Source organism: the organism of the source record quoted next, unplaced genomic scaffold (genome assembly GCF_019419815.1).
Source record: "Pyrus x bretschneideri cultivar Hongxiangsu unplaced genomic scaffold, Pyrus_bretschneideri_v1 Contig6, whole genome shotgun sequence".
Taxonomy (NCBI): Eukaryota; Viridiplantae; Streptophyta; class Magnoliopsida; order Rosales; family Rosaceae; genus Pyrus; species Pyrus x bretschneideri.
In genome coordinates this window covers 1,212,989-1,230,873 of record NW_025999798.1, presented here as the reverse complement: position 1 = coordinate 1,230,873, position 17,885 = coordinate 1,212,989, and the positions used below count along the sequence as shown (strand labels likewise).

Genomic DNA, 17,885 nt, shown 5'->3' with positions numbered 1-17,885 from the left:
TGTAAACAGTGCAATTGATAAACTGATTGTAGCGCTCAATTATCATTTGAACCTTTTCAAGCTGTTCCATTTCAGTTGGCAGCATTTTAAGATAATCCGTCGAAGATCTTTCGTTTGTTTGGTTTGGTAGAGAAGCCTAAACATTTCTCATTTCGACGGCCACGCGTACGAGTTGGGTTATACGGAGGGTAGTTTTGGATTATGGTTGGGTGTACATATATTTACAGTTTATTTTAAAAAGTTGTGTTCAAATATTAAGTTGCCTGAAATTATATCTAAAAAGAAAAACCATGTTTTAGTAAATGCAAGAAAGTAGACAACAACCAAGTAGGGTTGCCTGTTTGAATCTTAAAATGTTATTGCGCTCGATTTTACGTAAATCTTCCGTTAGTTTTAAATACTCCATATAAGTTGAATTTGTGACATACATATTATATATGCATTATTTTGATTCACTAATGAATTCAGGAATTTCAAGAGTCGGGCAAAAGAATAATACAAGCACCGGAAACTGCCAGATTAATATTGATTGCACTGCATTGTGCGTTTGTTTGTCATTCAAACTTGGCTTTTCCAATTTCCTAGTATACGGGGACTCTATGCATGCTCATTAAGGTTTTGAATTTGAATGACATATTAGAGCATCTCCACCAGTTGGTGGAAGGCAAGAGTATGCAAGTTGCCTTCTTGAATAGTATTTATCTTTGTGTAACACCACCCGTTTAAAAAGGGCAAGGGTAAGTAAATTTTATTATTAGTTTTGTATGCTTTGAAAATAAAATAATTGTTTAATTCTAATAAATTATTTCACATATAAAGCAAAAACATAGCATTGTAACAAACATAATTAATTGAAAAAAAAAAGCAAAAAACTCCCATAATCATATAACCAACTATGAATTTGAAACAATCTAAAAAATTCTAATTTTTAATTTTTTTTTCAAATTTTCTGATGTTATATATGACACACCCCGATTGAGATCAGGGCATGCTGGTCGTCACGTGGAAGTGACGTAACCATGTGCACAGTGCAGAAGCTAATAAAATAATAATAAAAGTACGAATAAATAAAAACTAGCTTTACACAAGGTAAGAACATACATGTGCAAGTGTAAGTGTGAAAAACAAAGTTCAGAGCTCGAAGACCTAATGCAATCCGGGAGAAATAACACTACAAAAACACACCCAAAGGTGATCCTACACTGGTGATACTCTATCAGATATGTCAAAGAAATCCTCTGGGGAGCCACCAAAAGTGCTAGCCAACTAGAACCTGGAGGGGCGCAAAACAGAAAGTGTGAGTGGGCAAAAACAAAGCTTTTCAAAAACCATTTCACAAACAAGTACTAACTCCTCGCCGTAAAACCTATATACTTCCCAGAAAAGTGGAATATACATACATATATATATATATATATATATATAAGTCATGCTCAGAAATATGCCATGCCAAAAGCCTTGAAATAAAATGCAAGTGCTCAGGTAATGTCAAATCAATGCCATGAATCTGTCAGCCGGAGTCACCTAACGTGACCTGTACGGCTGAATCTAGAGCTCAGATCTCCATCTCACTAACTGTACTTGCAGACGAGTCGGAACCACCTAGAGTGGTCTGTACGACAGGACTGGGTGTATAATAAGCACGCTCAAGTGCTACGATCAAGTGAAGGCTGGGCGAATAATCGCGGGTCACCTATGAGTCAGAACCACCTAAAGTGATTTGTACGACAGGACTGTGCACCTAACTTAGATCCAAGATGAGCGTGTGGTACGGGAGGTGAACATCACGCGAAGGACTGTGTCCAACTCTGGGTGGAAGCACTAACACCGGGGGTGCAGGTTATGAGCTCTCTATGCATCTCAAACCACTACTGAATATAAGCATAAACCATACTCACCTGGCACTTACCTGTGCGCCCGTAACACCAACATACATATATATAAAGGCTACTAACAATGCATAAACAAACGGCAAACATAATGCATGGCATACAAACGTATAAATGTTTCAATTCATTTTCTGGGAAAAGCATAAGTATATAGGTATATACGGAAAACCAAAAGCCCACTCACTGGTATGTAGAAGGGTCGTAACCCTTTTACCTCGAGTGACTGTGCTCGTCCTCGGGATAGGTCTCACCTATATGCGAAACAACTATAAAAACGTTAATTTTAAAGCACATAACCAACCTTATGAAATAACTTTTCATACAATACTCAAATGGGGTGTATGAATACACCAACGTGATCTACTCAACCTCAGGAACATCCCCATATTTTTAGAAAAAAATTTCGACGCCGCACGCGCCCCCACGTGTCGGCCAAGGCATGGCCACACGCGCCGGCCACGAGCAGGCACACTGACGGCGTCAGTTAACGCCGTCAGGAAGATTCCGTTAACTCTAACAGATTCCGTTAACGCCATTAGGAATATTCTGTCCAAACTGACGAAATATTCCGTCATCTTCTCAGGCGAAGCTTCGGCGCCATCGCCGGCGCCGGAAAATCGGGAAAATTTTAAAACCTTGTATCTCACTCGTTTGTTAACCAAATTTCACAAAATTGGTACCAAAATGAAGCTTACAACAAGAGGAACAAATCCATACCACTTTCAAGCACTAAAACACACAGAATCTCACCGGGAAAACACCACCAACTCCGGCCAACCTTGTAACTCACGATCCCGACATCCAAAACCTTCAAACGAACCACTCTGAGCCTCTTAAGGACCTCACCAAGCTTCCTACAAGCTTGAAATTCCCAAAAACACAAGAATTAACGTGTGCATGAACAGTGACCAAATCGGGGTATCCCGAGTTCGACGTGAAAACGAACGTATCCTTACCTGAAATGGATATAGTTGAACTCCTACGGACCTCACGAGCACGAATATGTAATTTGTTTCCTCGATCTGCGAAGGTTTGAATGGTTTTGGTTGTGTCTGTACATGTGGGGATAGAAATGGGAGAGAGAGAGGGAAATGGACAGGATACGGGACAGGGAAAGGGGTGAGGGGATGTGGGAAGGTGTGTGTGGTCCAGAACCAGCCAAACAAAACCCAAAACAACCACACAACGAAACCAACATGATAGGGGCAAAATCGTCATTTCACCCCTACGGTTCGAAAATCCGGAATGGGCTGTCACAATATATATATATATATATATATATATATTATAGTTTTTAATGTTGGATTAATCATGCCCATTGTTTTTCAAATTGATTTAAAATCAGAGGCACTAGATTGCGCTATGTGGCGCAACAGTAAGATTCTAAAATTTTTTTTACCGTTGGAAATCCAACGGTCTAGACACACTTACCGTTAGAAATCCACCGGTCCATATTCAGCCACATCATCTAGCCATTGGAGTGGGTTGGGATTTCTGCCATAGCAGGGCCTACAGCTGCAGGTTTTGTCTCTGACTCTCCTTTCTCGGTGAGTGTGTTCACGTGCTTGATTTAAAAAAAAAAAGTTTGTGATGACATCAACTTGCTCAAAGGCAGTAAGCCAGGCTTAAGATGGTCGGGCATTTGGCTGGCAGTGGTTGGCCCACCACTTGCCTTTGGTTTATTGGACTGCGGGAGAGGTTTTTTTGGGTAGTGGCAACATTGTTGCCTTTGCCTTTCCCTTCCACCAACTGGTGGCGATGCTTTTAGGAGATAATTTTCAATATATCTGGAGCATGAGTTAATGACACGCCTCGACCCCGATATTCCCCGAATATCAGGATAGGCACGTGCTGGCCGACACCCGAGAGTGATGAAAGCCATTTATTGAGTGTAAAAATTGAAAACAAAGGATAAATAAGGTTTATAAATATAAAAGAATAATGAATATGCAAATAAGGACCGTGTTCAGAGCACACCTCTAATCTAGAACACTAGAAGAAAATAATATAAAATTGAATGAAACAAAGGAGTGGGTCCTACACCGAGAGGACTCGAAGATGCTGATGCGGAAGTGCCTGGACGTCGGGATTGTATACCTCGATTCTAAGTCCTGAAGGGGGCGCAAAACAAACATGAGTGGACCAAGTGGATATATATGTAATAAAACAGTTATCAACATACTAACCCCCAGGTTTTATGAAAACACATATATAATGATAAACATAGGTTTTCCGAAACCTAGCATGTCGTGCAATATCTCAAATCATAATTTGTATATATATAATAAACACTAGTGAATGTCCGATAACTCTTCAGGCCCCATGCCGACTTCTCGTCTCTGAGCCGACAGTAAGAGGAAAATACACTTCAGGCCCCATGCCGGCTCTCCGTCTCTGAACAGACAGTCAGAGGAAAACACACTTCAGGCCCTATGCCAACACTAAACCGTCGCCCGGGACGGACCGGATCTATCCCTACGTCCCGTAGCGGAAATGACCACTAGGTAAGTACAAAACCAGTGAACATACATATATTGAAAATCAACTTCATAGTATAAAGTCATGCATCATCTATACTATAAAGAGGTGTTCTAAACATGTTCTAAATATCATATCGTCATCCATCAGATATTCTATAAGAACATGGGTTATAGGAAAAATAGTAATTCAAACTAGCCTCAGTAAGCATGTTATCTCGTAAAACGTTTCATAAAACATAATCATCAAATCATGCTTTTCATGTTTGCATTTATACTATCAAAACATGCATTTTTAGAAGGGGTCCACTCACAGTACTTCGCCGTCGAAAAGCCACGCCATCTAGCGAAGAAGGAAACGCCACAGATAATCGCCCCTAAGCACATAAATGGTACATTTAGTCAAACTATACTCAAACGATTGAATTGGGAAAACGGACATCAAAAACGGGTTCAGAACATCGAAATTAGCCTAGGAGGGGTCCCGCACGAAAACCCAAAAAGTCAACGATCAAAGTCAACGTTGATCGTTGACCGGTCAGAGTCAAAGTCAATGCTAACGGTTGATCGGGTCAACGGTCAGACCGGGTTCGGGTCCGGGTTCGGGTCAACAGCTCAAACGGGTCTGGGTTTGGATTCAGATTGGGTTAAAGGGTTTGGATTAGGGTTGGATCCGGGTTTGGGCCTAAAGGGTTTGGGTCTAATGGGTTTAGGGTTAACGGGCCGAAGACCCTAAAGGAAACGGCCCAAAGGCCATTAAATTAACAAAACAAAAATAAAATAAATAAAAAGGTTGGGTTGGGCTGCCCAGGGTTTTGGGCTTGGCAGGAAAGGCCCAAAGGCCTTGGGTTTGGGTGGTTCGCCGGATTCCAAGGAGGGAGAAGGCCGGATTTCGGCCGAGGAATTCCCAAGCTCCGATGGAGCTCAAAACTCAACCAAAACATGTCATTCAATATACCAAATTGAAGCCCCGAAGGTAAGGAATTGAAATATACCCTTGGTTCCCACCATCGTGGCTGGAGTTGGCCGGAAAACAGCCTGGAAGCCACGGGTGTCCGCCGGAAACTGGGTAAGATTCAAATGAGCAAAACTTCTTCAATACTCAATGAAATTGGGTGAAACAAAAAGGAAAGTTGTAGTATTCAGCGAGACGAAGAGATTGATACCTTGCACGCCTGCCAACTAGCTGTGGTTTGGCCGTAAATTGCCTCAAAAGGGGCGGTGCTCGCCGAAAAACTGGGAAATGTCTCCGAGGTGGTTTCTTCATGGTTTGACGTCCAAAACACAACCACGGGGTTAGAAAAGAGCTATAGGTGTGGGCATGGGTGTGTGTGTGTGTGTGTGGATGTGTTTTGCTCGGAGGGAGGGAGAGAGGTCGGGGGAAATGAGAGAAGAGAGAACTGAGAGAGAAGAAAGAGATGAGAGGCTCGGGGGGACAGAATCAGGGGGTGGGCCCCTTGGGCACACCATTTAAGACTCAAAAACAATTTTAAAAAGGAAAGTATCTCCCAAACTTAGTGAAAATACAAAAATACCCTTTTTCTTCCGTAAATTCCAGGACGGGTTGTTACAGTTAATACACTATGCATCATAATACAAGTATATGGACACTTAACAAAAAACAAACTTTCGTTCCACATATATTATTACACAGCTATACTGACCGTGTTTCGGTAACTTAAGAAAAATCTCTCCTCCAATGCACATGAAAAGTTGTAACTTTTTATTTTAAATTTAACTTAATTTCTCTTCAAAACATTATACAAGGCAAAGTCATATATTACTCTGTAGTCAAGTGCAAAGTCATGTTAAATAAATTTGATGTAAGCAAAAAAATAAAAATAAAAAAAATAAATGAGTTGAAACTTTTTGTAAAAAAATCCAAGTACTTTTTGTGCCTAATGTAGTTTAATGTGACATTTTAGACCATCTTCAAAGAGACACTGTGCCAAATAGGATAAAAGGACAACAATTTTTTTCCAACCGATGAGTTTTATCTGACTTGGATTTGACGCCTACCATCCTTGGTGTTTGTTTTGTCAGCATAGTCCAAAACGTCAAATCCCTTTCATTTGAATTATGGATAATGTTAGAGAGGTTAAATTTTCTCAACCATATGATGTAGTTGTTGATGATTGAATTATTACTTAAATGTTGATTAACATGTTTGTTTTTATCGGTGACACATCATTTAATTTACAAATTTAACTTAAAATTTTAGTTTCACTAGCATTATCCTTGAATTATCTAAAGAAATCCCTCTCACAATACACCAACCACATGAAGTACCCAAAACAATTTACACAATTTTGTACAATTTATATAACAGTAGTATCCACAATATATAATAAAAAATAATTTAGACTCATCCTCTGAAAAAAAGAAAATTTAGCGTCTAACTTCAAAGCTCTCAATTAAAATTTTACAACCTAAATTTAACATCATAATTAGAGATGCTCGTAGTTGTTAGAGCATATTTAAAGGAGATGTCAAAATTACCACATAGACATACAACAGTAAAAAGTGACAACAAATTCTCTTCAAACGAGCCTTCAGTTTCTTAGGTGGCGCTGAATTATTTGAAGACAAAGCCTTTTGCTGTCAAATTTGACAGCAGATGTTAAATTTATTAAAAGATATTTTAATAAATTAATATAATATATAATAAATGTTGTTATATTTTTGAAATATTTGATTGGTTGCTTTAATCATTGGACTCTACAAAAAGATAAAAAGTTTATTAAATGACATTATTATTTGACATATCAGGTAGAGCAAAATATTGTACAAAATGTCAAATTGCTATATAAACTATCAACTATCATTTTGATGTTTAAAATTTAACATTCTCTTTGAAGATGCTCTTAAAAATCTTAGACGGGACCGAACTCTATGATTGTGTTTAAGGACCATTATTTTATACACCCTCTACTAAACCCTACCAATTTGTCAACACATTATTGGGAGATTATTTTAATCATACACTGTCAAATGTAATGAGTAGCTTAGGAGTTGCCACATCCGGATTGGATGGTTTGGTCTTGATTGTAGCATAGAAAAGGCCGTGATAGAGAAAGTTTAGCAAATTTGGTAATCTTGCAATGTCATCGGTGCTAATTTTTCTTTTGGATTGTAGCAAGTATTCGGACCTTGGGACAAAACTGGCATCTCGTTCATCTGTGTTAACAATGAACAGCAACTAAAACCTTATAAATATGGACTTCTGGTGAAAACTCAGTAGGTTCATAGACACAGCCAAAGATATATAATAGCAGAATATACGAAAAATGTCTACTTTGGGAAGGGTAGTGATCATGTCTGCAAGCTTTCTGTGTGTGTTCTTTGTCCTAGTTCCCATCAAGATCCTTCACAAGCTATGGTGGACACCGCATCGCATTCAGAAGCAGATGGCTTTGCAGGGGATCAACGGCCCTCCTTACAGACTTATTCATGGAAACACCAAGGAAATATTCGACATGATCAAGGAAGTTATGAGCAAGCCGAAAATTTTATCACACGACATATTTTCCGTCGTTCAACCTCACATGCACTCTTGGACTCGGACATATGGTAACTAACGATCTCTGATCATGTTAACTATGGTCTGTTAGTTTTAAATTTAAGGTAAATTTTGGTCATCTTTATCGACAGGAAAGAATTATCTTCAATGGCAAGGCTCTCAGCCTCAGTTGGTCATAACGGAACTTGAGTTGTGCAGAGAGATACTGAATAACAAAGATAGAGCTTATCCGAAAAGTGAGCCCACCGACTTTTTAAGGAAACTGTTAGGAGATGGCCTTTTAACAACAGCTGAAGGTGAAAAATGGAAAAAAAATGCGGAAGCTCGGCACCCATGCGTTCCACGGAGAGAGCTTAAAAGTAAGTTTTTACAGCTCCCGGTACTTACTCTTCTTCCAAAGACTACTGAAGCTAAATTTGTTAATAGCATCATGGTATTGTTTTTCTAGAGTATGTTTACGGAAATGGTAGCGAGTGCGCAGACAATGCTTGAAAGGTGGAAAAGTTATGAAGGAAAAGAAATTGAGGTGTTTGAAGAGTTCAGGTTATTCACATCAGAAGTGATTTCTAGAACTGCATTTGGCAGCAGCTATATAGAAGGACAAAACATTTTTGAGATGTTGAAGAAGTTAACCCTCTTATTTTTCAAAAGTTATTACACAATCAGGCTTCCCGGCATCAGGTAACCATTTTTTTGGTTTAACAAAATCTTGAATGGGAACTTATTGATAAACCAAAAGTTATCGGTGCATGTATAAAACTTGAATTGACCACAAACTTGCTTAGGCAACTTGTTTCCCAAGAAGGGGACATGAAACAAATTTGATTGTTTGCAGTCAACTAGTCACAACAAGATTGTGGAAGATTACTTCTGTACTTGCATTTAGTCTTTTGGTTTAATATTGCAGCAAGTTTTTCAAAAGCAGTGATGAGATTGAAGCAGAGAAACTTGAGAAAGGAATACATGCCTCCATAACAGAGATTCTTAAGAAAAGAGAAAAAAAGTCAATGACCAAAGGACGAGACAGCTTTGGGAGTGATTTTCTTGGATTGCTTTTGAAGGCTCACCATGATGCCAATGACAACCAGAGAATTTCAGTGGATGATATGGTTGACGAGTGCAAGTCGTTTTACTTTGCAGGACAAGAAACCACTGATACTTTGCTTGCTTGGACAATCTTTCTTCTCGCGCACCATACAGATTGGCAAGAGGAAGCAAGAAAGGAGGTCATGGACTTATTCGGCAAACAAACTCCAAATCCTGACGGCATTGCCAATCTGAAAACGGTAAGAAAGTCAGCAATTCAGTCAATTGCTTGTTAAAATGTCAGAACTATGTTCTCAATTAAGATTGGATATCCTGATCTGTTATCTATTTTTCGGGTTCATGCAGATGAGTATGATCCTCAGCGAGTCTCTAAGGTTATATTCCCCTGTTGTTGGTTTTGTGGGGACGTTAAAAGGGAAGTTAAACTTGGAAAGGTTATTGTTCCTGCTAATCGTGAGTTGTTTGTCCCAAATCTAGCACTTCACCGTGATCCTCAGATCTGGGGAGAAGACGCACTTCTTTTCAAACCGGAGAGATTCTCAGAAGGGGTTGCTAAAGCAACTAACAATAACGTAGGTGCTTTCATACCCTTTGGAATAGGACCTCGAAGTTGTGTCGGATTGAACTTTGCAAACACTGAAGCAAAGATTGTTTTGTCCATGATTCTACAACGATACTCCTTCACACTGTCCCCAGGTTACGTGCACTTGCCTGTTCAATATGTGACGATTCACCCAAAACTTGGAGTTCAGGTAATGCTACACCCACTTTGAACTGCGAAGGCCGGAATTGCTCATAAATCTTGCACTCCGTAGTGTCGAGTAGCTGGACATTGATGCCTTTGGATGGAACCTACCTTATAAACAGTGCAATGGATAAACTGATTGTAGCGCTCAGTTATCATTTGAACCTTTTCAAGCTGTTCCATTTCAGTTGGCAGCACTTTATAAGATAATCTGTCGAAGATCCTCCGTCTAGTTTGGTTTGTTAGAGAAGTCTAAATATTTCTCATCGCAACGGTCACACGTATAGAAAATAAATATATAATTAATGATTTTATTCATTGCACAAAGGCTTTTATTTATACAAGTATATTTTTGGTGTATAAGTAAGAACCGTATATAGGAAATACAACCAAAATCAAATTATAATATTCATTCTTGATTCTTAGGAGATACAATTGACTTTGACAAGACTCCTCTAACATCCTCTTGCAAATGGTTGAGAGGAGACAAGTTTGGACTGGAGTAGAAGAAACCGCGGCTTAGAAAGACCTTTGGTCAGTACATCCGTAGGTTGATCTAAGGATAAAATAAATTGTACTTTATGTGTACCAAATGTAACACATTCATGAACAAAATGGTAATCCAACTCATTATGCTTCGTGCGAGCATGAAAAACTGGATTGGCTTCCATGTAGGTAGTACTGAGATTGTCACCAAAAAGATAAATGGGAGTAGAGACCACCAACAAGTAGGAGACCCAAAGAGATTCAGCTCAGGTGTGAGCAAGAGCACGATACTTAGACTCTGCACTAGAACATGTGACAGTAGGCTGCTTTGTAGACCTCCAGAAGATATGATTGGGACCAAGAAAAAGAAGATAGCATGACGTTGACTGATGTGTCTCGGGACAACCAGACCAATCGACACCAGATTAACCATGAAGAATAAGTGGACCACAATGAGGCCAAAACACCAAGCCCAAGTCTAACGAACCTTTAATGTAGTAAAGAACACGTTTGGCAGCAATTAAATGAATCATAGTAGGACGAGCCATAAACTGAGTAATATGATTGACCATAAACGCAGTATCAGGATGAGTCAAAGTGAGATACTGTAAGGCTCCAAGAAGGTGATGAAACTCAGTGGGATCAGAAAAAGGAGTAGCATCCTGATTAGAAAGTTGTGACCTAGAGGAAAAAGGTGTAGTAGCTGACTTGCAGTCAAGCATGTTGGTGCGTTTTAGAAGATCAAGAGCATACTTGGTTTGCGTTAGTTGAACTCCGGAGGAAGCATGTTGTACCTCAATACCAATGAAGTAATGGAGAGGACCAAGATCCTTAAGCCCAAATTCAGAATTTAAAATGGGGATAAACAACTGAATGGCGAAAGATTGCCGATAAGGACTATGTCATCCACATATAGCAACAAAACATAACACAGGGCCCTGAAGAAAGAATAAATAAGGAAGGGTCTGCCTGGCTTTGCTGAAATCCATGGCACCATAGAAAGGAACTCAACCGTGAAACCAAGCTCGAGGCGCCTGTTTGAGACCATAGATAGCCTTATGAAGTTACAAAAATGCAAAAGAAAAGAGGGATTAGTGAAACCTAGGGGTTGAGACATGTAGACATCTTTGCACAAGAACCCACATGTAAGAAGGTATTTTTTAACATCAAGTTGAAGAAGAGACCACCCTTGAGAAACAATAAGACTTAGTACCAAACGAGTAGTAGTGGGTTTAACCATTAGACTTAGTCTAATTACAGTCAAAATTATATTGCTGATAATAGACTTTAGCAATTAATCGGGCCTTATAACACTCAATAGTGCCATTGGCATGTCGCTTAATCTTGAAGATCCACTTACAACCAACCGGGTTTTGGGACAGATGAGGAGGGGCCAGATACTAGTTATGATTCTTTAACAGCGCATTAAACTTATTAGTCATCAATCAACGCTACCCACTCTTCAGGAGAACGAACAGCCTAGGTGTAGCTGGTAGGTTCCATAGGAGAAAAAGAAACCATGGCAATAAGAATTGAAGGAAGAGGATAGCGGACAGTACCATCGGAGCATTCTTTAGGACACTGGATACTTGACTTTGCATGGGTAACCATGTGATGGCGATTGGTAGCAAATGCAGACTTGAGCAGAGGAGCTACAGTGGAGGACTAAGGCATGTGATATGTGACATATATAAATATATACATATACATATACATGCACAAATATATAAATACTAGCCTTCACGCACGTGCTATGTGGCGCTACACGCAACTTGCACATTTTAAATATGTTTATATGCATGAATTGCTTTAATAATTTTTTATTTCATTATTTTCCTTTTTTGTGAGTCAAATTAGAACATAAAAGAAACGCGATCATCATCACTATCTAATGTAAACAAAATGAAAAGCAAAACGTTAAATAGGAAAATGCTGAAATTTCTTTTTTAGATTTCATCATTTTGAATTTCCTTGATCTAAAACTCTATCACTCAAATGCATTGTTAGAGGTCTGAGAGAAGTATTTTTACTTTTAACAATGATAAACACTTTATTGCAACATTTGAAAGGACCACAACGTACACAAATGAAGATTTTTTGTGTAACTCTTGTCTACTATCTACTCAAAATACCCATTTCCGCAAAGTGAAAAAAATGATTTCTATAAATTAGGATTTAAAGTAAAATTTAGAATTTGATGCATGGCCCTCATTTTTTATTGTATTGTCCTTTCATTTCCTTTTGACACCATCACACAACTTTCATGATTTTGCTTATTTTTTTATTATATTTTCCTTTTCCCTTCACGTGGACACCAACAACTTTCACTCATCATTTTATTTATTTTTTATTCTTTTCTTTCTTCCCACTTTCTCCAAGTATATATATAAAAGAAAAAAAAAATTAAAAAACACTGCTTATATGAAGAAATTACCCCTACATTATTTTATGCATTATTTTGAAAGAGTTTGTGAATTTTTTTTGTTTGGGAGGTATTTTTGTCCCATTCTTTTTTTTTGTATGTATGTATATATATATATATATATTATAGAATAATCAAGAGAAAAATATATTTAAAAACATTTTTACATTTCTTAGTAGCCTTTAGATTATATAACGCTCAACGGTCTAGATTAAGTTAGGATCAAAATAGGAATAATCCATAAATCAACAAATAAGTATACGAACCGTCAGATGGTGTGAATTCAAGTATTGACTAACAACGCTCCTGAAATTAGTTCCATTGGAGAAGGCTACCCCATCAAGAATTACTTCCTTCTGTAGTACTAATAATCGCAACAGAAATTATTCTAGTAAAAAATCAATAAACATAAATCCAAGCGTCTTTCTTTGTCCCCGCGCAGTAGATCTAGTCTTTAACTATACTAGTTCTATAATTTTTGATTGCCATATGTTATATGCCCTTATCTTGCATCAAAGAAACAGATGCTCTATCCGGTATACATAGCCGGTGCTGTTCTCATGTACAAAAACACTTCGCAATGATTGAGTAAGCTTAGCTGTAAACTAAATTATAAAAAAGCAAATTAGGTGGCCTGACTTCCTAACTATGAAAAAACAAATCAATAATGCGTCGAATATCTTTCCCTTTGTTTGATTCGGTTTGGTTTGGTAGAGAAGTCTAAATATTTCTCATTGCAATGGTCACACGTACACGTTGGGGGTGGGTGTGAGGTAGGTTTACTTACAAAATTTCATATATATATATGGTATAAATTAGATTGGGTTATAAGGAGGGTAGGTTTGGAATATGGTTGGGTGTACATATATTTACAGATGAACTAGTATAAGGCCCTCCTTACAGACTTACTCATGGAAACACGAAGGAAGTATTCGACGTGATCAAGGAAACTATGAGCAAGCCAAAAAATTTATCACACGACATATTTTCCATAGCTATTAAGTGATTTTCACGTTCTTTTTAGATCTATATATACCCATTTTTATTTCTGGTAGTCGATTAAATAAATTAAATGAAAACAACATATATGATTAAATAAGAATATAAGAGAAGCTAATAATGACATGGGTTTATCATTTTTCATATTAAACCCTTATCCATCCAAGATAGCTAATCATACAGAGAGGGTGTACAGAATTTGTTGTGGCCAGCTGCAGATATAAGAAGACTCGAGATGAAGTCCATAACGTTGGATTAAACCATCATTTCCTTCAAATTACCTTCCATAGTGTGGTGATAACGAAAGTTTTCGAATTTAATAATATGGCTACGACTTTAATTAAAAGACGCCAAGGACCCACTAATTTGCGACCAGCAAGTTTTCCACAATAATGCAAAGTGATCTAGAAGGTTCAAAAGTGGGATTAAGTTAATTAATCTGTGTTAACAGTACAGATTAAAGAGCAAGAATACTTTACAAACTATGGTCTGCTGATTGAAAACTCAGTTAACAGAGATGATGAGTGCTTTGGGAGGACAATTAGTCATTCTTCCAAGCTTTCTGTGTGTGTTCCTTGTCTTACTCCTCATCAAGATCTTTCATAAGCTATGGTGGACTCCGACTCGATTACAGAAGCTGATGGCTTTGCAGGGGATCACAGGCCCTCCTTACAGACTTATCCATGGAAACACGAAAGAAATCACCGACATGATCAAGGAAGCAATGAGCAGGCCGAAAAATTTATCACACGACGTATTTTCTGTAGTTCAACCTCACATTCACTCTTGGACTCAGATATACGGTAACAAACGATCTCGATTAGTTAACTACTTTTTTAAATCGTAGTTTCGATCAAGATAAATTTGGTCATCTTTAGCATGCTAATTTACAGGTAAGAATTATCTTCAATGGCATGGCTCTAAGGCTCAGTTGATCGTTACGGACCCTGAATTGTGCAAAGAGATATTGAACAACAAAGATAGAGCTTATCCGAAAATAGAGATCCCTTACTTTGAGAAGAAGCTATTCGGAGATGGCCTTCTGACAACAACTAAAGCTGAAAAATGGGCGAAATTGCGAAAGCTGGCTACCCATGCTTTCCATGGAGAGAGCTTAAAAGTAAGTTTTTACAGTTACAGCTGCTTTCTGTTAGCTATCCTACATCGGTCGGGGAAGTAAAAAATTAATGACTTTAAATAGGATTATCTTACTTTAACTAATATCGACATTTTTTGTGATAAAACTACATACCTGAAGGATTTGGTAGTTGATAATTATCAAGTTAGGGCAAGTATAGATATCATTAGAATGGGACCCCCGGGGCCCGTCGATCTAAGAATTCCAACATGGTATCAGAGCTCTTGTTACAGACCCGTGCAAGCCAAAAGGTTTGTCACAAGGAAGTGTGGGCTTGGAAACAAACCTTGACTCTTAACATAGAGTCAGCCTCTTGAGTTCTTAAGAAGCACTTCTTGGAAAGATTGAAAACAAGTCTAGATTCCATCGGAGTCAACCTCTGAGTTTCAATTGTCGTTGTGTGGATCTCTATCTGTGAACCACTAAATGGGGTTCCACATGAGGTGGCATGTTGGCTATCCCACATCGGCAGGGAAGTAAAAAATAATGACTTTAAATAGGATTACCCCACTGTAAGTAATACCAATGCTTTTGTGATAAAATCTCACATCTAACGGATGAGGCAAGTAATAAGTACCAAATTGGGGATAATATTGATGTCGTTAGAGTAGGCTTCCGGGCCTGTCGATCTAATTCCAATACTTTCATGCAAGTTGTAGGTAAATCTGCTGACAGAATGATTGTGTTGTTTTACTAGAGTATGACTCCAGCAATGGTAGCTAGTACTGAGACAATGATGGAGAAGTGGAAAAGTTATGAAGGAAAAGAGATTGAGGTGTTTCAAGAGTTTAGGCTGTTCAGTTCGGAAGTGATCTCCAGAACAGCATTCGGCAGCAATTATATCGAAGGAAAGAACATTTTCGAGATGCTGGCGAAGTTAGGCGTCTTAGTGTTCAAAAATTCTCTCACAATCAGGGTTCCCGTAATCAGGTAACTTACTGTAAAAGAAAAAAAAAAAAAAATTCTGATTACAAGAAGAGATCTCGGTGCATATTCGAAATTCGAATTGAGCACAAACTCACATATCCCACTTGTTTATCGAGAAAGGTTGTGAAACATGCTCAATTTGATTTCACTATGTATCTGACTCATTCGGCTTGTTATGCATAGAAGCACTTCCCTATCATGATATTTTTTTACCCATCTGTTGGCGCAGCAGTGGAGTTATGGACTATTACTTCTTTTCCTTAGAGCATCTTTAAAAAAAATGTCGAAATATCTTAACAAGCAATAACGGTTAAAAAAAAAAAAAAAAAAACAGTAATGTTTTGATGTGGCATAATATGGAATGATATTTCTCCCCCTTGCTGTCAAATTTGACGGCAACTTCAATTTTTTTAATTAATTATTAAATGCTTTTTATTAAATTTTTTTTATTAGTTAAAAGTCTTGCCTTTTAATTTCTTTTCATTACCAATGCAATGTTTAAATATTTTATACCTTTTAATTCATTTTATTTCATTACCAATGCAAAGGAAATAAATATGAAATTTTATTTTATGTTTAAAATTTGACATATCGGGTGGAAAACAAAACTTTAAAAGATGTTAAAGTGCCACATAAGATGTCAAATTTAAATTTTATGTTTAAAATTTGATATCTCCTTTTGTTCAAAAGAAAATTAAAAAAAAAAAATTTGACATCTCTTTTGGAGATGTTCTTACATAGCTAAACTTTATTCTTTTCATTTAATGTTGCAGTAAGTTTTTCAAAACCAGTGATGAGATCGAAGCAGACAAGCTAGAGAAAGGACTGCGCGTCTCCATAATGGAGATTGTTAAGAGAAGAGAAGAGAAGGCCACCGGAGGAGAAGGCAGCTTTGGGAGTGATTTTCTTGGATTGCTTTTAAGGGCTTATCATGATACGAATGACGACCAGAGGATATCGGCGGATGAATTATTTGAACTATGCAAGGAGTTTTACCTTGTTGCACAAGAAACCACTAATGCTTTGCTTGCTTGGACTGTCTTTCTTTTGGCGCTCCACACGGATTGGCAAGAAGAAGTGAGAAAGGAGGTTGTGGATTTATTTGGCAAACAAACTCCGAATGCTGATGGAATTGCCAAACTGAAAACGGTAAGAAATCCGAGAACTGAATCATAATTAGCTTGTCGGTTAAGTTTTAAAATCTGATTTGTTATATACTTTTCATTTTCATGCAGATGAGTATGGTGATCAATGAGTCTCTAAGGTTATATTCTCCTGTTGCTACTATTATAAGGAAAACCGAAAGGGAAGTTGAACTTGGAAAAGTCATTGTGCCCGCAAATCTTGAACTGATTGTCCCAAATCTAGCACTTCACCATGATCCTCAAATCTGGGGAGAAGACCTGCAACTTTTCAAACCCGAGAGATTCTCTGAAGGGGTCGCTAAGGCAACTGACAACAATGTAGGCGCTTTCATACCGTTTGGAATGGGTCTTCGAAGCTGCGTGGGCATGAATTTTACAAATATAGAAGCAAAGATTGCTTTGTCAATGATTCTACGACGATACTCCTTCACCCTTTCCCCGGGTTATGTCCACTTACCCTTTCATTATCTTACAGTCCGTCCGAAACATGGAATTCAGGTAATGCTACACTCACTTTGAACTCCAAAGACCAGAATTGCCAAATATCTTGCACTTGGTTGGTAGTATGGAGTACCTAGAAATTGTAGCCTTATGATATATGTTGACGTCAGTCTTTATTATAAATATTCTAGGAGAATATATGGTAAGATTAAGATTTGTAATTGATAGTAATCCTTTGTAATTAGTTTCCTTATCTTTTCTAATTAGTTTCCTTACGAAATAAGGTATGTGTGCCTATATATTGTAAACCCTTCAAATATTCAGCCATACACGTTTCTATTATATGGTGCCTATATATTGTAAACCCTTGTTGAATATTATACATTGGTTGAAATATGATGCCTCTGTGCCGACCGGAAACAAAAGAAAAGAAAAAGACGAGTATTTTTGGAGTATGTGTTGCATTGGACAACCGTTATTCACACTCTCAAGAAACACATCCTGCAGTAGATTAAGGGAGATAGCCAAAGAGAAGCATACGAAAAATGGCTTCTTTGGGAGGCCTAGCAGTCATTTTTTAAAGCTTTCTGTGTGGGCTTCTTGTCTTAATTCTCACCAACATCTTTCACAATCTATGGCTCAGGGGCGG

The 17,885-nt window shown here is 37.9% G+C and overlaps 1 protein-coding gene and 1 pseudogene across 1 annotated transcript; both read left to right on the top strand.

Moving 5' to 3' along the window:
* The first annotated feature begins 7,653 nt into the window (after positions 1-7,653).
* LOC103947363 lies at positions 7,654-9,964 on the top strand (annotated as a pseudogene).
* Positions 9,965-13,966: 4,002 nt separating this feature from the next.
* On the top strand, positions 13,967-17,578 carry LOC103947283 (cytochrome P450 CYP749A22). Its single transcript, XM_009358173.3, has 5 exons — positions 13,967-14,388; positions 14,479-14,705; positions 15,421-15,653; positions 16,424-16,799; positions 16,886-17,578. The coding sequence occupies exons 1-5, from the start codon at positions 14,103-14,105 to the stop codon at positions 17,312-17,314; spliced, it is 1,551 nt and encodes a 516-aa protein (XP_009356448.2). The 5' UTR covers positions 13,967-14,102; the 3' UTR covers positions 17,315-17,578.
* Positions 17,579-17,885: the final 307 nt, after the last annotated feature.